The sequence below is a fragment of the Thamnophis sirtalis genome, unplaced genomic scaffold (genome assembly GCF_051295495.1).
Source record: "Thamnophis sirtalis isolate CommonGarterSnake01/CBP01778 unplaced genomic scaffold, rThaSir2_p1.2 scaffold_8, whole genome shotgun sequence".
In the NCBI taxonomy this organism is placed as follows: domain Eukaryota; kingdom Metazoa; phylum Chordata; class Lepidosauria; order Squamata; family Natricidae; genus Thamnophis; species Thamnophis sirtalis.
In genome coordinates, this window is record NW_028261388.1 from 14991989 (window position 1) to 15013149 (window position 21161).

Sequence of the window (21161 nt, forward strand, 5' to 3'; positions counted from 1 at the left end):
TGGTGTGATCATTGATTCCAGGCAATCTGCGCACATTACAAATGCAATAGAAATGAGAATTCCATTTTGCAAATGTCCCTTTCTTGGGTGTTTGAAAGTAAGACAAATCGAAAAATAAAGGGAATATATTCCGAGCTTAGAAGATTATTTCTATTTTAATTGTACCATGTTCTGGCATATTTATATACATATACACATGTAGCCACATAGAGAGAGACAGAAACGTAATAAAAGCCGAAGTTTTACTCCATTATAGCAATTTAAAAATGAATAATATGAAGGGAAAATGTACAAGGTAACTTCCTGTTCTTTAAAAAACAACATCTCAAATGGCTATCAGCAGAAATTTAATCAGGCCTATTATAAAACACTTCTCATGATAAGTATTGGTCATTCCTTGGGCCAAAAATACTTGCAAAGGAATTTTAAAAAGTTCATGATGTGTGAAATAGGCTCAGCAAGTAAAAGTTTGCAAACAGAGTACACTGGCTTTAGATTTGGCCAGACACCAAAGAGGCCCATGAGATCAGTGTCAATTACTGATCCACGTTTGACATCTCTGTGATTTGATGTGTCTCTTCTAAGTATGACTTAATCCAGGTCTAATCCATAAAATGTAGGCATACAAAATGACACAGGAGCTGGGGCTATTCCCAACATTGCTAAATCTCATCCACCCAAAATATTCTCCAACAATTTTTTTAAAAATACACAATTTTTGTATGTTATCTCTACAAATGTTGAAAGAGAGAGGGAGAGAGAGGGGAGGAGGGAGGGAGGGAGGGTGGGGAGGAGAGGAGAGATAGAGGGTAGTAGGGGTTGTAGATAGATTGAGAGGCAGGTCACTTTTTGTGAAAGAGAAGTGGTTTCACCATTCCGGCCAGTATCTTCGGAAGCTGGGCAGCTATCACTTCTGACATCATCTCCGGGAATTCAACACTCAGTGCCCGGGACTGAAGAAATGTGTTGAGACAGTATAAGTGAAGTTGCTTCACAAGCTATATTAAAAGAAGAGGGAGAGGAGGGCACAGGGCAGAGATGGAAATTGCATCACATCGGGTCAAATGGTCCCTTGAGTCAAATGGTCCTTTAACCTACATTGCTGTTTTGCCACATACACTGGGTAAACATGATGCCGACCAAAATGGGATGGCTTCAGGGGTGAAATCAACTTACCTTCACTACTGGTTCTCAAATTGAGCGTGCACAGGCCACCTCTGCGTATGCGCAGAGCATTAAAAAATGGAGGTGATGACCTCCGGGTGGGCGGGCGGGCGGGCGGAGCCTGCTACCAAGCACACCTCCAAAGGTAAGTAGAACAGCGGGAGGGGGGGGGAATTGGCTGTGCCAGACAATTTATATTAGCTAGAAAGCAGGAAATCCTTTTTTCTAGCTAATATAAATTGTGTGTCACATCTGATCATCAGAAACACTGGTTTGCCGAAACCAGTAGCATTTTTTTTTTTACTACTGGTTCAGCGAACCGGTCCGAACTGGTAGCATTTCACCCTGGATTGCTTGCTGTAGAATTAATGCCATGTTTGTGATCTGTAAACCATGGTTTTTTTTGTTTTGTTTTTTAGCAAAGGATGACTTAGTGGGGTGGGGTGAAGAGAGCTGGTGTGATCTGAAAGAACTGCATGGCGCTTTCGCATTTTGTTAATCATTGATTGGCGAGTGGCAGTTTCTTAATAAAAATGTGTTAGATCTGACTCTACCAGTCCAAACTGAACACTGGGTAGTTATATAATAAAATCATTTGTTCAATATGTATTTTATCAATCTGAAGTTGTAATGGCTTGCTACAAACCCTAGAGTCATTTATTGTTGCTATCCTGCTTTAAATCTCAGTTATCCGATATCTAACCAAAGACTGATGAAAACTGAAGCTTATAATACTGAATCAACCAACCACAGCATAGTTTAGGGAAGCATTTCTTAAACTTGGTAGCTTTGTGTGGACTTCAATTCCCAGGTGGCTGGAGAATTCAGTTGCCTAGATTGATGAATACTGGCTTAGGGATTTGTGTGAACTCAACCCAAATGGTCATTTTCTGATACAGTGTGTCATATGAATCAGGGTTGGGCTTCTAAAGTTCCAGCAACGGGTTCGCTGCCTCGGCAGAGGGAGCATTTTTTTGCCCTCCTAAGCTTCCGGAGGCTTTTTTGAGCCTCTAGGAGGGCAAAAACTGCTTCCCCTGGGCTCCGGAGGCCTTCCAGAGGCTGAAAACGGTCTGTTACGGGACTTCCGAACTTTGCGGTAGGCACGTTTTTCACCTTTCCCGGGCTCTGGAGGCCCTCCGGAGGCCAGAAATGGCCCATTTCCATACTTCCAGAACGTCCGGTAGGCCCATGGGTTCCACCACAAAACTGCGCTCGACTAAACCGCGTCCGACTAAACCGCGTAGCTGACATCATCAACAGGGCAACAACAGCGCGGAGACAGAAGCATGCTGTAAACCCTAAACCTAAAATTAACCCCTAACCCTAACCCTAACCCTAACCCTAATCCTAAACCTAACCCTAAACCTAACCCTAAACCTAACCCTTAACCTAACCCTAAACCTAACCCTTAACCTAACCCTAAACCTAATCCTAACCCTTAACCTAACCCTAAACCTAACCCTAACCCTTAACCTAACCCTAAAGCTAACCCTAAACCTAACCCTTACCTTAAGTTGAATCAGCTTGCTTTCAAAGCGCTATTTAAAGCGCCCTTCTTTCTCTGCGCTGGCTGTTGTCACTCTGTTGATTATGACAGCGATGCGGTTTAATCGGGCGCGGCTTAGTCGAGAGCGGTTTTGACGGGTCACGGGCCCATGAGCCTCCATGAGGACCCTGCACTTACCTTGCATGATGAACAGACTGCATGGAGACTCCTGGGAGGGGAAAGACAGGGTGGGGTGGGCAGCTTCGCCAAATCAGGCAGAATCCTAGCTAGAGGATCACCCAAATCCTTGCGAAACCCCAGCAACCCACCCCTGATATGAATCCAGAAAACTCCCAAAGGTAATAGTTGAATTATATAAGAATGCAAGCAGAAGCCACCACTTGGACTTACTGAAATCATAGTATACAATTCCATTGGGAGCAAGAACAACATATGAATACAATATTATTCATCCTAACACTTGTTTTGGGCAAAGGGGAGATCAGGGGAAGTCAAGGGCCATGATGCTCTGTGACTTACCATATTTTCCGGAGTATACGATGCACCGGAGTATAACTCAGACCAAGATTTTGAAGAGGCAAATAAAAAAAAAGTTTTTGCACTCTGCAGACCTCCCAAAAACGGCCTGTTTTTTTGTTTTTGTTTTGCAAAAACAGGTCCATTTTTCTTAATCAAAAAAGGGCATGCATAGCCTTTAGGAGGCTTGTAGAGTGCTCCTGGGGTCTGATGGGGCCAAAAATGAGCAAAGAACAGCCCATTTTTCACAAAAACGGGTCCATTTTTTGTCAAAAAAGGTCATGCTCCTGGGGGCTGGTGGGGCAGAAACAAGCAAAAAATGGCCCTGTTTTCACTCATCTGTGCCATGCCCAGCCCCCAGGAGCACTCTAGAAGCCTCCTAAAGGCTATGCACAGCCATTTTGGTGAAGGGGGCAAGGTTTCTTGAGGCAAATAATACTTTATTATGTGTATAAGACGCACCCAGATTTTCACCCTCTTTTCTGAGGGAATAAGGTGTGTCTCATACCCCGAAAAATACGGTACATGCCAAAGGGCATGCTCGCTCCAGAAATGGAACGAGGCCAGAACCAACGCTAAATATTCTACTTTGTTCGAGAAAGTAGATTACAGAAGCAACAATCTTGCTTGCAACTGTGACAGAGACTTTTAAAGGACACTAAGTTCCCGAATCTCACTTTCTAATCACTTTTGGAAGTTGCTTATTAGCTAATCCTGAAAGAAAGAAATTTTTAATCGTAAATTTAAGAATTTAAAGCACCTGAAATAAAGAGCAAAAACCAAAATAAGATTTTGATCTTATAAATGAGCAAAGGGTCTGGTTAAAATTGGAGCATCGAAACGTTTACAATGAGATTTTGGAATTAGCTATAAAGAACAAACACTTTCCTGTGGGAAATAGATCCGGTTTTGATTTTTGCAAAAGGTAACAGAAATCAGCAACTGCATGACTTTCAAAAATTGGATACCAGAGGGGACTAAAGTTTACAGTGAAGAAAACATTTATATGCCTGTAAAATGTTGCAAAACAACAGTAAAAATACTGAAGAAAAATGTCAAAGAATGGGATCAGAAAATAGCCACAATGCCAACAATGTTGGTTATGAAGTCTGCTTCTATGGATAGACTATGTTCAAAAGATGCTCTTAAATAAATGGCAGATGTAGAACAAATTTTATCTGACAAAAGGGAAATAGATTTGTCAATTGACAGGGAAATAGATTTACAATTGACAGGCCAAGAGAATAAGGATGAGAAAAGGGATGCTGAAATTTAACTGTGGCTGATTATAATGAAATATTATTATTATTGTGCTGAGGTGGAACTTTTTTTAGATGTGTCCACCTTTGTGAATGTATCCCCTGCTTGTTTCTTTTTTTAGTATTTTCTGCACTCTTGTTTTTATTTTCTTTGTAACTCCAAGCATTGTTTCCCTTTTTTTTACTTTTTTTTTCTCCAATTGATAAAAGCAAAACAAAAATGAAATAGAGGGAAGAGATTTCACTTGCAACTCCTCTCTTTAGAGCAAGGGTGTCAAACTCAAGGCCCACGAGCCAGACATGGTGAGATCTGGCCCATGGAGCTATCCTGGTCTACCCAGACCGAAGAGGAAAGATCTGGCCAACGTAGCTTTGGCTTGGTTTACCCAATGCGAAGGGGAAACATGCTGGCAATTTGGGGATTGGCGTCAAGTTGGCAATGCCCACCCACTTGGCCACACCCACCCAGTCAGCCACACCCACCCAGTCGGGCACACCCACCCAGTTGGCCACATCCAGCAAGCCCCCCCCCCCAAGGTCAACCACAGCCTTGATGTGGCCCTTAATGAAATTGTGTTTGACACTCCTGCTCTAGAGTATCAGATGATCTGGCACAAAAACAGAGTAATATCCCAGCTTTCAAGATAGTACAAAATTATATTACATCATTATAGTATACATAATTATAAAAGACAACTTACATCATGCATGGAGTCCATAAGCTTTGTGAGCTGGTAGAAACGTTGAGAACTGGCTACAACCCCTTTCTGTCGCAGCCCAATTGCTTTGACCAGCTCTCTGATATAACTGGATCTCATATCGTCAAACTGATTTTGGCTTCTGAGTCCTTCCAAAGGAACTGTATTTTGGGGGGGGGGAGGGGAGGGACAAAAAATATTTTACCTCTGAGGCTCAAATTCCAAACCACAGAAATATACCGTTCAGTATATGCAGATTCTTAGCTGTCCGAAGTCAAGGCCACCTCCATGGCAACGGCCAGGGGGAGTGACTTCTGTGACGCGTGAAATTGCTCTGTTGGGGAATGTGATTGGTGACACACCTTGGGGGGAGGGGCAAACGGGGTCAGAGGCAAGGCGTGAACTGAGTGGGGTCAGAGCTGGCTTCACTCAGGTTGTGTCGACATGGCGCTCCTAATAAACAACTGGATTTTACTTGCAAAATGCGCAAAGCGCGCGCGCAGCAAACCAGCCGTAACGCCGGCAGCAACCCATCCCTGGTTAGGGGGAAGTAGACCTCACTACACCTCCTTGTATTTTTTTAATAGATGTATATTTGTTTTAGTCTTCTTGAAACCCTTTGTTTGAAGTTTGAAGTTTTATTTTATTTATATGCTGCCCTATTCCCTGCAGGGACTCAGGGAGGCGAACAACTCAAACGGGGAAGGGAACATACAGAAACAAGAGAAGTATTTTAAGAATAACCAACAACCATACCTGTCGAGAGGGGAAGGGAGCTCATCAACCCCAGGCCTGCCGACACAGCCAGGTTTTAACGGCTTTTCGGAAGGCCGGGAGAGAGGTGAGGGTCCGAATCTCAGCGGGGAGTTCGTTCCAAAGGGCCGGAGCTGCAACAGAGAAGGCCCTCCCCCGGGTCATAGCCAGATGGCATTGGCTGGTAGACGGGACCCGGAGGAGGCCGACCCTGTGCGATCTAATGGGTCTTTGGGAGGTAATTGGCAGCAGGCGGTCTCTCAAGTACCCAGGTCCAATACCTTTGCTTTGGGTGAATTATAAGATTGCAGATGCATGCAACCTTCCATCCATTTGCCGGACCCTCTGCTTTTGGCTCAGGTATTTTTCAGACAGAAAGCTGAGCTTTCTGAGCCCATATTTCTGCTGCTGGGATGCTTTCCTTGACATTATTTCACTGCATTAACTCTGGCAGTCTACTTTCCTTTCTTCACATTTGCTCAAGTCTAAATAAAACAGAATAATCTTAAGAGCAGGGGTGTCAAACTGGATTTCTCTGTGGCCGGCCAGGGGGAAGGCAGGACCGATGGCCAAAATGGGACATAGGGGGGCACATGGACATCCCCGTGCCCTGTTTTAAGCCTGGATGGCCTCCAGCAGCACTTTGCCCACCAAAACCACATGCCCAGTTTTGGTGGGCAGGGTGCTGCAGGAGGCCGCCCAGGCCAAAAACAGGATGCGGGAGGCGCACGTAGCCCCCCCCCCATGCCCCATTTTGGTCTGCAGAATGCTGCAGGAGACCATCCAGGCCAAAAATATATAGAGCTGAGGTGGCGCAGTGGTTAAATGCAGCACCGCATGCTACTTCAGCTGACTGCAGTTCTGCAGTTCGGCTGTTCAAATCTCACCGGCTCAGGGTTGACTCAGCCTTCCATCCTTCCGAGGTGGGTAAAATGAGGACCCAGATTGTTGGGGGCAATATGCTGACTCTCTGTAAACCGCTTAGAGAGGGCTGAAAGCCCTATGAAGCGGTATATAAGTCTAACTGCTATTGCTAAAAAATGGGTTTTGGATGCCAGAGGCATCGCAGGCCGGTACTTTGCTATTTCCAGGCCAGCCCTGCGGACCAGATTTAAGCACCCTGTGGGCCTTGAGTTTGACACCCCTGTCTTAGAGAGAGCTGAACTGATCAGTGCATGCTTTTCATAGGACTTCTGCATGCAACAGGCCAGTCGCACAACAGGATGCTACAATGTTATTGAAAACTCTTGCTTCTTTTCATCCATCACCTGGTTCAGTGAGACGGGTACAACTTAACAACAATTTGCACAAAGAAAAAAGGGTGGGGGGAGGCAGATGTGGCTTACTTGTGTTCAGGAGGAGCAGGGTTTTCATGCAAAGGAACTCTTCACAGCTTACTTGTAGCTTGACAAACTCTTGTGGAATTTGCCACATGGATAGGCACAGGGAATAGAACGATGACTCTTTCATCCTCTGTCTTACGCATCACCCAGAAGAGAAAAGCCAAAGCTAACAAATTAAGTATCAATCCTGTGGGGTACTTTACGGTCCTCACTTTGCAATATAGCACTACTTGGAATAAAAATTCTTATAGCAAGCCAGAATCAGGATTCAGTGACGAGAAAGCTGAGCTGGGAAGATTGTTCTTAAACCAACTTTTTCTAACCTGGAGAAACAGTCTTCTTTCTTGGTGAAGAGGCTGCATTATCCATTCTTGTAGGTCTCAAGCTTGTTTACCTACATAGATCCTCATTCTCCGGTTAGTAATAACCCAAAAGCTTAGAGTTATAAAGATACAGGCACTCCTCAACTTACAACCGTTTGTTCAGTGAGTGTTCGAAATTTACAAAGCCACCCCCAAAAAAGTGACTTATGAACATTTTTCACACTTAATCCAGGTATTTTATGTGATCAAAATTTTGCTCGAGGGTAAATTGAGGGTTGCTACCTGCATATTCTTTAATACATTGCAGGAAACAAGTCAGAACAAGTACACATCTAATAAAATAAGAAGAATTTAAATATATAAATTTTCGGTTAGTTACAATTTACTTTTCATATTTCTACATTTTCTGAAAACATTTTGTAGTCCCTTGTGCCTATTGTGCCTAGCGGATAACATAGACATACTGGAAGTTGTAATACCAACATATTAGAGGTTGGTTTTTGTTCTGACCCAACTCCACAAACACGACAAAGCCTCTCAAGTTAGCTCAAAGATTCCTTTTATTAGGAATGCCAGCAGCCCCGTCAAACAGCTTCTCTCTCACAGCAGACTAACAAGTCTGTCCAGCAGGGAGATGAATAGTTGTCTGCCACATCTATTCATCTCTGCCCCCTGCCTTTTATCTCAGAGATTAGATTAGATTAGATTAGAAGGTTTATTTATATGCTGCCCTTTTCCCTGGGGGGGACTCAGGGCGGCTCACAATCCAAAAGGAAGGGGGGGGAACAGACTTTTTTACATATAAGACAATACATAATTAAAACACAACATTCATACCATTCGGGCGGGTTACAATCTAGCCCCAGGCCTGACGGGATAGCCAGATTCTGAGGGCTGTGCGGAAGGTCTGGAGGGTGGTGAGGGTACGAATCTCCATGGGGAGATCGTTCCATAGGGTCGGAGCTACCACCGAGAAGGCTCTCCTCCGCGTGGTTGCCAGTCGGCATTGACCAGCAGATGGAACTCGGAGGAGGCCTAATCGATGAGATCTAATAGGTCGTGTGGAAGTGATTGGCTCAGAGCTAGAGTGGGGTTTGCTAGCAGCGATGGCTCTTCCGTCCCAAGGATCAGCCCATGGATTTCCACTGCTCTCCTCTCCTCTGCCTTCTGTGCATCTGCACGTCAGGCACTGGACTCAGCTGTTCCTCCTCTTCCTCATCTGCCACCTCCAGACCTGGGGGCTGTTGACTCTCCATCTGAGGGCTGATGAAAGGCCCAGGCTCTGCCTCTGTCTCTCTCTCTCTCTCTCTCTCTCTCTCTCTCTCTCTCTCTCTCTCTCTCTCTGTCTCTCTCTGTCTCTCTCTCTCTGACAACTCCATTCCCTCTTTCGCCTCACACCTCTCAGGTCGTCTTCATGCTGACCCTGAATCCCACGCCTCCTCCTCACCTCAGGAGCCTTAGGCCAACAGGCCACAATAGTTATTTATACAAGCTCTGCTTACTTGACATAGGTATATCTTTGTATACATAATATTCTGTCATTTTGTGTAGGAGCAATACAGTAATGAGCTGCATCGGAAGAGGACCAACAAAGAAAAAATTGGGATGCTGAAGATCATTCATCTCAACTGGGCTATGCAACAATGCTAATTCTGAGTGATACTGCCTTCTAACTACAAGAATCTGAACTGTACTCAGATCTAGCCATTATGTTGAAGACTCAAGAGGTTTCTATGACTTGAAGATACTTTTATTAGAATAACGGAGTTGGAAGGGACCTTAGAGGTCTTCTAGTCCAACCCTCTGTTCAAGCAGAAAACCCTACACCCTTTCAGACAAATGGTTGTCCAATCTCTTTTTAAAATCCTCCAGTGTTGGAGCCCCCACCACTTCTGGAGGCAAGTCATTCTATTGATTAATTGTTCTAACGGACAGGAAATTTCTCTTTAGTTCTAGGTTGCTTCTCTCCTTGATTAGTTTCCATCCATTCTTATCCTGCTTTCAAGTACTTTGGAGAATAGGTTGACTCCCTCTTCTTTGCGGCAACCCCTTAGATATTGGAACACTGCTATCATGTCTCCCGTAGTCCTTTTCATTAAATTATACATACCCAATTTTTAAACTGTTCTTCCTACGTTTTAGCCTCCAGTTCCCTAATCATCTTTGTTGATTTTCTCTGCGCTCTTTCTAAACTCAAGCAAGTTTCCTCACCAGAATCTCTCCTGGTCTGAGACAGTCAATGATCAATGCACTGCACATTAGATGCTCATAGGAGCATTACACAATTAATATGATAACGCATCAAAATCACTTCCAAAACTTACATAGCCATGTGCTTACATCCCAGCCCACTAATTTAAAACTGCTCTTTGCTAATGAAACAGCTAAAACATTGATCAAATAACCACTTCAACAAATTTAAACTCTGCTTTATTTGTCTCAATAGTTCCTTGTCATTATAATAGTTCCCTAATTCCTAATACACTTTTAATATTACTCTGGAGACTGAATTACTTTAATGACAATGCTGTCCTCTTAAACCATTTCAGATGCTTAGAGCTACAACTTGGGAGAAAGAATATATGAATAAGGAAAGCAAGAGGAAAATCTAACATTAATAATGATTTTGGTTGTTTTTATTGGAATACCATTGTTTCTTTTATTTTGAACTGTTGGCCCCATTTATAGTTTTATAAATACAAAAACACACTATTGAAAAAAATGATCATGTACAACACCATGAATCATACTTACTCATTTAATATTAGATCAGGAGCAAAGTACAACATTTGACCACTGACATGCTTATATGATCTCCATCCCATCGCAAAGACCATTAGACTCATCCATGAATACTGGATAAGAGTTATCTGGTCATCAATATGTAAGTTCCGGAATCCTAGAAAGGAAAAAAAAAAGGAAGAGGGATGCTAAATATGTAATTATATTTTGTCACATTTTTGGTTTACTATCATGTATGACAAGAAGGCTCCCCTCACTTAGCATAGACTAGGCCAGAGTTTGTGGATTTGTGGACTTCAACTCCTAGAATTCTCTAGCCAGGATGCTGGGGAAGTTGAATCTTCTGGTTGTTGAAGACTACATACCTTAAAATGGCCAAAGCAGTATTGTTACCCCAGAAGAAGTTACACATACTTAGTGTTCTGACCTAGGCTTCCTGATACATTAAAAAGCACACACTTAGTCCCAAAAACCCTCTTTTTATTTCAACGGCTGTGAATTATGTTCATTCACAGCCCTTAGTGAGTCACAAATAGTTTGTAAAGAGTCCAACAGAAGTCTGTCAAAGTCTTTTGGGATAAGGCTGATAAGAACCCACCTTTATCTCTCTTGAAATGCTGCCAAAGACCTAATTGGCTATTAGCTTGCAAGGCCACATGGAGCAAAGAGTCAAAAAGGTGCTTCAGAATTTATACCGACCAGAACAAACAAAGTTGCTTCCTGCAAAGGCTCACATCCCTTTGTTCCTCCTTTATGTCCTATGGGAGGGGCCAATCAACTCCAAACCTTACTCCCAAATCTTCACGTTTGTCTTAACTGTTCTTGACTTCTGGCAGCTCTGCGCATGCACGCACTGGAAACAGGTTCCCCCTGTTCCTCTGCCTTACTTTGGAGACTCCGGAGGCAGCACATAACTCCTAGATGGCCCTGGCCCCCTCATTGCCTCCGATGCAGAGCTCTTGTCTGAGCCTTCCCCAGACTCCAGGACTGGCCCATGTTCCCCCCCAACCTCCTCACTGTCTGACTCTGCTGCCAGCTCCGCAGGCTGCCGCCGGACCACAATACTTAGGAAATAAGAGGACCAAACTATAATCTCCTTTTTCTCCTGGCTCAGAATTCATACAGAAACAAGTAATTAGGGTGCAGCTGAGAGTGACATTAAATCCAGGAATCCACAAATCAACAGGAAACAATCAAGTTATATTGTTTAATTAAAAATGGCATCTTTTGTCACTCCAACTCCTACATAAGATGTCTCCTCTAGTTATTCTGATTCACATTTAATGCTTGCAAAGATGAAATGGCAAGCAAGTTTCTACTACAGTTAGCAATGGTGTTTCTTCAAACATCTAATATGTGACTTAACTATTTTGGCAAATAGTCTTCAAGACAAATTTAATCCTTCAACTCTTTACTTATTCACAGCGGCAATCGGAAAAGAAATCAAGATGAACAAATGAAAGCAAATAGGGTTAAGATATGATATTTTCCCATCATTGTTCTAAAGTAAATTATATAATCAAAGTCAAACAGTCATATGTAGATTTCCAAAACTCTAACCCACCCCACCTAACAGCACTCTATATATACGTACTGTTGTATTCATAAAACATCTGAAACATAACAATACTTTATAAGGATATCTTTTACTAGCTTAGATTTTAAATACTTGAAGTTTTTGAAAACATTGTCTTGGCTCAAATCACTAAGAGTTTCTTGTAAGCCAAAATATGGACTAGAACATTTGAATTCAACCCACCAAGGTTCTGTTTACTGGCCCTGCATTTTAACATTTATATCACCCTGGCTATAACTCCTGTCATCCTTATCCGTCATGTCAACTCGCCACGGTGGGTGCTGGCAATGGGAATTCTTATCCAACTTACGTAGTTTAGAAAACTGGCCTTTATCAAAAGCTGAGCGATGTTATCCAGAGAAAGTATTACCATCATCAGCCCTGTTTTGTGGGATCCTATTAAATGCTACTTTTAAAACTTGTTATCAAAAGATAATATTTAACAATCACTGGAATCTGCCAGTCTGCCTGCTTCAGTCTTAATACTGAAAATGGAAAAATGCAGAACACACAGATAAAAAGATCAGAGAAAGTATGGAAAGACTCAATATGAGAAAAGCAATCAGATGGAACTCCAAGAACAGCAACTCCAACCACCAGCTGCAACTTCCCTACTTCTGCTCAAAATGTTGGGACATCCATCTGTTATAATATTCACGACTGGGAGAGACATGGGAACAAGGTCAACCAATAAATAGGCATAGCAATATTCAAATTGTTAGACTTATTTTTTAAAGACTGCTTTATTATTGTTCTAGACAACTTAACAAAATGAAGAAGCCTTTTTAAAATAAATGTTTGATCTGAAGAAACCCAGTGCTATTGTATCTTCTTTTAAATAGCCGAGAATAACGTATACTTCCAGAAAGCCACATCAATTCTAACAGCATCTGTACAAGTATCGTTTGAAATGTAACACCACAAACAGTGTCGTCTGTACTGTTTGCTGTTTGCTGCAAAGAGGCAAATTGCTGGGAGGCGGGGCAGATTCCCCCCCCCCTGTTTTCCTCCCCAAAGACTAGGTGCCTCTTATACATCAGAACGTCTTATACTCTGAAAAATACAGTACCTAACTCTTTTCTCCTTTCTTCCCAGACTTGATCTCTTGGCTTATCACCCTTATGTAGAACCCCAAATGTAATTTGTGTGTGTGTGTGTGTGTGTGTGTGTGTGTGTGTGTGTGTGTGTGTGTGTATATATATATATATATATATATATATATTAGAAATAACACTTTATTCTTCAGCATTCTTCACAAACAGCATTGCTCAGAACTGCACACGGGGCCCTGAAAAGAATGGAACTGGATGGCACCATTCCCAACATCAAAAGATCCTTCTTACCTGGTAATGACTTGGACCACTTGACTACAGAGAGAAGTTGCCTCTCGCACAAGTGATTGAGGCTGGTCAACAAAGCACTTGGAGTTTCTGGTTTCGTGTTATCATAACCTGCGTAGATAACTTCTGGCTCAATGCTCTGTAAGACACTGACCAGTGGAGGGATAAATTGAATGTCTTGACTCGGTGAAAAAGAAAGCCTCTGCACCAATGCTTGGCTTTCATTTGGAAGGGCCGCTGGCTGTTGCAGTGCGACAACATCTAAGGCTCTGAGCATTTTGACCTTATTAAACTTCTTAAACTTTCGACCTGCAATCCAAGGATACAGAGATGTCAGAAGAAACACAAGCACAAAGCAAAGAAAATGTCTCACAATCTATAGGAAAATGCCATTTAGTTCAATAAGCAAGATATTGACATCATCGCCATGCACTTTAAAAGTGGACCAAATGCCCTAAGCTCTGGGTTAATAATAAACCAAGCCAGGATATCTCCTGGGTTTATCTCATAGTTTGCCCCAGTGGTGGGGCAACCTACCGTTGCTACTGGTACATGGTCCGTGCACGTGCTGGATGTGCGCTGTACACATGTCTGATGTGCACTGTGCACGCATGCGCACTCCACCACTCCTGTGACACCCAACTGCTCATTGGAGGCCGTGCAGTGCCCAGTTGCTTCAAAACTAGGTATGGAACGCATGCGGGCAGGTGTGCCAAGCGAGCCACCGTACCGGTACAGTACAGTACAGTGGCCCCTGCTCCCGACTACTAATGGTACGGCCATACCGGGCTGTACCGGCCGGAACCCACCACTGGTTAGCCCCTTGTCTCAACTTATCTGTGAATCCACAGCCATCTCCTTCTCTCTGTTTGAAACTTACCTGGTGCAAATAGCTATGATGAGAAAAGGATGGTGCTAGGGGACTCTGCAGGATCTGCATTGTGGATGAATTTGATTAATAATGGTTGCTTACAATGGAAAAAATTGCTTAAAGTTGCAGTAACATAATCTGGTTAGTCTCTCTTTATCTTGGTGAGACCTAAGGAGGATCATGACTGAGATGCTTCCTCAAATTACATTTCTGCCCAGGACTCAGATTTCATTTATCTGCCTATTACCTTGATTGGGGTTCTTCCTCCTGTTTCTTAATCCTTAAAATTATTCATTTATCCCATTACACTGGCCCACCAAACAACCCTTTTAATTGCTAATGCTTAAATTCAGGCTCAGGCAACCAGCAGAAACACTGAAGTAGTCTTGCTTAATCTCAACCAGCCAATACTGAATTTTTTTCAATCCTTCTCACTCCCTTGGCTAACCAATATGGCATTCTGCGAAGTATTGCTGAAAACGCCTTGCTATTAATGCTTTAAGGTGTGTATTAGTGGGTTCCTCAGGAGGAACCCCCCCCCAAAAGCTCATTTTATTATTGGACAGGTAAAAGCTGATGAGAGGTTTCTGCACCTAAACTGGAAGACATATGCCAAACCTGGCTGACATTTTGATGGCTCCTGGCAGAAAAATTGCAGGGCAGAAGTCAAATGAACACCCACAGCAAGAAAGGAAATCTTAGTCTTTTAATACATTTTAGAGTTTCTCTCTCAAACTTTCCTCTGAAAGATGCAAGGTAGAAATATCCTCTGAAATGAGTGGGATGCTACGTAGAACAGAATAACAGATTTGGAAGGGACCTTGGAGGTCTTCTAGTCCAGCCCCCTGCTCAAGCAGGAGATCCTATACTGCTGTGTTTCCCTGAAAATAAGACATTATTTTCTTTTGAAATAAGCGCTTGGCCTTATTTTTGGGGAGGTCTTATTATTTTTGAGGGGCAGGAGACGGCGAGTGTGGTCCCCTCATGGCTGCTGCTGTGCTGCAATATTGGGGGGGGGTATCTTGGGGGGGGGAGGGATTATTTTAGCCCATGTGCTCAAAAGCCCGATTGGGCTTATTAACTGGAGAGGTCTTATTTTCAGGGAAACAGGGTATTTCAGACAACCAGCTGCCCAAACTCTTCTTTAAAATCTCCGGGGACGGAACACCCACAACTTCTGGAGGCAAGCCATTAGACTACTTGCCGTATTTTTCAGACTAGAAGACGCACTGGAGTATAAGACGGACCATGATTTTGAGTAGGTAAATTTTAAAAAAAATATTTTTGCACTCTGCAGGCCTCCCAAACTCTCTGCACGCCTCGCTTTTTGCAAAAAAAGGGGGGGCATGCAGAGCTTTGGGAGGCTTGTAGAGTGTCCCTGTGGGATGGGGAGGGGGCAAAAACGAGCAAAAACAGCCTGGTTTTTTTGCTCAATTTTGCCCTCCCCAACCCTCAGGAGCACTTTGCAAGCCTCCCAAAACCTCTGCACATCCATTTTTGCAAAGGGGGCAGGGTTTCGGTAGGCCAAAAATGCTGTATTCAGTGTATAAGATGCACCCAGATTTTCACCCTCTCTTTTTTTGGGAGGGGGGGGAAGTGCATCTTATACTCTGAAAAATACAGTAATTGTTCTCACTTTCAGAAAATTCCAAATTTGGGATATGCTGGCTTCCTTAACAGTGATAGAAAACAAAAAGGGAGGAAGGAAGGAAATTTATAACAGTTTTCCAAAAGAGTTCGTTCTGGATTTATCCCCTCCCTCCTTCAGCCCTCCACCCATTTCCATCAAGAAGAAAGGGAAGTCAAAATAAAATGCATCAGACAATTCATCCTGAGCAAACCTGTACGGCTAAATGTGCATAATCTTTCCTGCAGGTAAAAAAATGTTTACCAATTTGTTATTTCCTGACAGAAGACCATGATTCTGCCTGCAGGGTCACTCTGCCCCTGTAGTTTTCTAAAGCAGAGTGCTTTGTGTTCATTCCAGAAGGAGTGTACTCAGGCTGGGAGAACAAAGCAGAGTGATATATTATGATTTCAATGTGGAATCTGAAGTAACATCTTGTTAAAAATCTGACTTGGGAAACTAAATTAGAGATTCCTCTTACATTTGTATTTTTTTCCATATTTATCTACTTAAAGGATAAATCCTTTAGATGGATATTTTATTGAAAGAGCTCCTTTCTATTTCTCTATTTGCAGGAATTTTTTTCTATTTTATTTTTTGCTCATCAGTGTGATGTTTCAATCTCCAGTTGGAAAACTACCCTTATTCAGCAAGGGTGGGGAACAATGACCCTTTAACGATCTGTGGACTTCAACTCCCAGAATTCCTGAGCCAGCCATGCTGGCTCAGGAATTCTGGGAGTTGAAGTCCACAAATCATTAAAGGGGACATAGTTCCCCCTGCTCTGTTCTACAGGGAGCCCTTGACTCAAGACTTTCGCTCAGCATCCCCATAGTCAAGTGATCAAAATTTGAGTGCTTGGCAACCATGTCAGAATATTCATGAACTGGAATAGGATATGGTAACAAGGTCAGCCAATAATAGGCATGGCAACTGGGTCATCCAATGGGAACTATTTGGTGACTGAGAGCCATATCAGATGGCTAGGAGCCTAGGTGTGGCTTGGGTTCAGCTTAACTGCCCTGTCTAGAGGAGGTTCTCTTTGTCTGCACTTTGCTCTGTGCTCAGCTCTAAAATGAAACTAGTCTGCCTGCTGAATTGAAACTGAAACCATATTCTCTCCTCTGCTTGTGAACCAGCTGTATATTTACTTATGTGTTATATTGCATATAAAGAGACATTAACGAATCACGCTGCATCAGTTATCTGTGTGTGCTTTCTGGATTTGATTGCTATAGCAAACTCTGACAAACCAGCATAATATTTATAATGGCTGCAGGGCCCTGGGATCATGTAACATTTGCAATCTTTCCTAGCTGGCTTTCGAGGAGCAAAGTCAATGGAGAGCCGAGGTGGCGCAGTGGTTAGGATGCAATACTGCAGGCCACTTCAGCTGACTGTGATCTCCAATTCAGCAATTCCAATCTCACTGGCTCAAGGTCGACTCAGCCTTCCATCCTTCCGAGGTGGGTGAAATGAGGACCCAGACTGTGGGGGCAAGTTGCTGACTCAATTTGCTAAAAAAATCTGTAAACTGCTTAGAGAGGGCTGAAAGCACTATGAAGCGGTATATAAGTCTAATAAATAAATAAATAAATTAGGAGGGGGAGCCAAATTCGCTTGACAACTGTGTGGTTCACTTAACAACTGTAGTACCTGCATTGCTTAACAACTGTCCTACTTAGCAACAGGAATCCTAGTTCCCAATTGAGGCCATAAATTTAAGTCAGTACTGAACTGGACACCTGTCCCACGAACAGCATGTCTTCAACTGATGTTATTCAACCCCAAGCTAAGAAAAGAAGGAAAAAAATGAGTGCAAAAATAGACTTAATTAAATAGGATCACAATTAGAGTACCTATTGATAACTGCAACCATCATGGAAAACGACACAATCGTCTGGTTACATTATTCGTTGATGTAAGCAATTCTGGAATGCTACGGAGGCAGAGATCAAAAGGAGCAGAAAACAACCAAGGGGTTATTGTGTATGGCAAGCTAATCTTGCACCATTATTCTCGGCTCTCGAGCAGTCCAATTTTCAACCTTGGAGATTTCCAATCATCTAACAGAATAACAAAGTTGGAAGGGACCTTGGAGGTCTTCTAGTCCAACCTCCTGCTCAGGAAGGAAACCTTATGCCATTTAAGACTCTTCATAAAAACCTCCAGTGTTGGAGGACCCACAACTTCTAGAGGCAAGTCGTTCGAGTGATTAATTGTACTGTCAAGAATAATTTCCTTAGTTCTAGGTTGCTTCTCTCCTTGGTTAGTTTCCACCCATTGCTTCTTGCGCTGCCTTCAGGTCCTTTAGAGAATAGCTTGACTCCCTCTTCTTTGTGGCAGCCCTTGAGATATTGGAACGCTGCCAGCATGTCACCCCTAGCCCTTTTCATTAAACTAGACATACCCAACTCTACCAAACATTGTTTGTTTTACCCTCCAGTTCCCTAATCATCTTTGCTACTCTTCTCTGCACTCTTTCTAGAGACTAGAATCTTCCTGAGTGAACTGAAGCTCATTAGATCTTTAGGGAATTTTCCAAGGGTCACAGTGTCCGTACAGCCGAGTTGCAGTTCATTCCACAGGAAAGATTTTCAAAAATAACACTCTGAGTCTAATACTTACTGCATTACTCACACATAGATTCTATATTTGGATTCTTTCCTTTTATTTGTAAGCAAGAGGGTCACCCTTCACCTAGATGTTAGAGCATACACAAAATTGGTTGTTCATTTGCAAGAAGTAAACATATTCTTTCAGCAGGAAAGTACATATGCTGGAAGTTCCATACTTAATAAGAGTAACTGTCCATAGAAGAGACTTTTTAAGAGTTTATGACTGAGTGAGCTCCCGTTACTTGTCCCAGCTTCTGCCAACCTAGCAGTCCGAAAGCATGTAAAAATGCAAGTAGAAAAAATAGGAACCACCTTTGGTAGGAAGGTAACAGCATTCTGTACATCTTGGAGTTTAGTTTTGCCAGCCAAATGACCGTGGAGACGTCTTTGGACAGCGCTGACTCTTTGGCTTTGAAACGGAGATGAGCACCGCCCCCTAGAGTCGGGAACGAGTAGCACATATGCGCCAGGGGAATCTTTACCTTCATGATTGTCTTTATTTGTGCTTTGCTAACTCTTGACTCTGCCTAAAGCGTCATAGCCATAACATAATAAATATAACTAAGTAAGCTAAAAATCATGAGCAATTATGATCTGATCAGCTTTGCAAGGGAGAAGAAAGCTCATTTCATTTGTCCCTTTGATTACTAATGAAATTACAGTGACCTCATGGGGAAAGCTATTGTCTCCAAGCAGAGGTGGAACAATAGAGAACCATACTGTAAGGAAAACAGTGACAGAGTTAACCAGGCGCCAACTCTTAGAAAAGTGCAAGAATGCAAGGTTTACAGTTAACAAAGAAAAATGCTTAATGCTGGTGCTACAAATTAAATTGGAACACAAATGCCCTGGTGCATTATTCTGAAGGTGCATTATTCTGAAGGGTGTTACTGCATGAAATCAATCAATCAATCAATCAAAATAGGGATGGAAGGGACCTTGGATCCAGCCTCTTGCTCAAGCAGGAGACCCTAAACCAGGGGTGCCAAACTGGATTTCTTCTACATGGGGCAGCCCTTGAAGAGCATTCGGAGACTCCAGCTTGTCCAGAATGCAGCCGCGCGAGCGATTGTGGGTGCACCTCGGTACACCCACGTTACACCTATCCTCCGCGAGCTGCACTGGCTGCCTATTGGTCTTTGTATACGCTTCAAGGCGCTAGTCGTCACTTATAAAGCCCTTCATGGTATTGGACCTGGGTACTTGAGAGACCGCCTGCTGCCAATCACCTCCAATAGACAGATTAGATCCCACAGATTAGGCCTCCTCCGAATTCCATCCACTGGCCAATGCCGACTGGCGACCACCCGGAGGAGGGCCTTCTCTGTGGCTGCTCCGGCCCTCTGGAACGAGCTCCCCGTGGAGATTCGGACCCTCACCACCCTCCAGGCTTTCCGCAAAGCCCTCAAAACCTGGCTGTTCCGACAGGCCTGGGGCTGATGAGTTCTTGTCCCCGCTCGAATGGTGTGCCTGTTGAGTTGCTTTTAAATTGTGGTATTGTCTGTCCATGTCCTTTTTTCCCTATTGTATCCCCTATCCCCCCCGACTTGGGTTGTGAGCTGCCCTGAGTCCCCTCGGGGAAAAGGGCGGCATAGAAATATAATAAATTCAATTCAATTCAATTCGAGGGCCGGATCAGCCCTCCTCCATGGGCTGACAGGGAGCAAGCCAGGGGGACGGGACAGATGCCTCTGGCAGCACCCTGCTTGCCAAAATGGGGCACAGGTGTCCATATGTTGCCCCCCCCGAGCCTCATTTTTGCCCTCCATGGCCTCCTGCTGGCCAAAACCACCCATTTGTGGCCCGTTTTCAGCCTGTTTTTTGTCCTGTTTTTCGGTCCGGTTGTGGCCAGCAGAATGCTGCAGGAGGCCATGGAAGGTGAAAATGAGGGATTGGCCCCCGCACGTGATCCTTTGATATTTCCAGGCTGGCTGCATGGGCTGGATTTAAACACCCCGTAGGTCAAATCCGGCCTGCAGGGCTTGAGTTTGACACCCCTGCCTTATACCATTTCACACAAGTGACTGTCCAATGTCTTCGTGGAAACCTCCAGTGATGAAGCACCCACAACTTCTGAAGGCAAGCCGTTCCAGTGGTCAACTGTCCTCACTGTTAGGAAGTTTCTCCTTAATTAAGAATTGCAGGGGCAGTTCAGAATTATTCTCCATTTCTAGTTTTGGTTGACGATGGACAGGTGAATGTTTACTCAAACTGTTGCCCCTGCACTGAGATGTAGGGTGTGGCCCTCTAAGCCAACCAAAACTTTGCATTTGCCAGAATTTTTTTTTTATATGGAGGGGTTTTGTTTCTGAACTTGCACTGCCCTTTTGAAATGCAACATGACCTTTCCCTTCCAACTCCTAGGTATGGAGAGATTCCTTTCAACACCAAATAAGTCTTTGTTCCAAACCGGAAAATAATCAGAGAGTTGCTTTAGCAATAGCAAGATTTAGTCATATTCTACTTCACAATGCTTTTATAGCCCTCTCTAAGCAGTTTACAGAGTCAGCGTATTGCTCCCAACAATTTGGGTCCTCATTTTACCCATCTCGGAAGACGGAAGGCTGAGTTAACCTTGAGCCTGGTAAGATTCGAACCGCCAAATTGTAGGCAGGCAGCAGTCCACAGAAGTAGCCTGCAGTACTGCATTTTAACCACTGCACCACTGTGGCTCTTTATGTTTCAATGTGCTCAGAAAACCCAACCGTAGCCTCCTTCCCCCCCCCCCCCCCCCAGACTGATTAGGAAATTTCTCTTTAGTTCTATGTTGCTTCTCTCCTTGATTAGTTTCCACCCATTGTTTCTTGTCCTGCATTCATTTCCT

The 21161-nt window shown here is 43.5% G+C and overlaps 1 protein-coding gene across 1 annotated transcript in view; it reads right to left on the reverse strand.

Moving 5' to 3' along the window:
* Positions 1-225: 225 nt before the first annotated feature.
* The window catches only part of PGR (progesterone receptor), a 100346-nt gene continuing 79410 nt past the window's right edge, over positions 226-21161 (reverse strand). Inside the window, exons 4-8 of the mRNA XM_087721124.1 lie at positions 13225-13530; positions 10318-10462; positions 7244-7374; positions 5148-5305; positions 226-998 (exon numbers count right to left, since the gene is read on the reverse strand). Of these exons, the coding sequence (XP_087577250.1) occupies positions 843-998; positions 5148-5305; positions 7244-7374; positions 10318-10462; positions 13225-13530 (896 nt within the window). The 3' untranslated portion in view covers positions 226-842. The remainder of the gene's footprint in view (positions 999-5147; positions 5306-7243; positions 7375-10317; positions 10463-13224; positions 13531-21161) is intronic.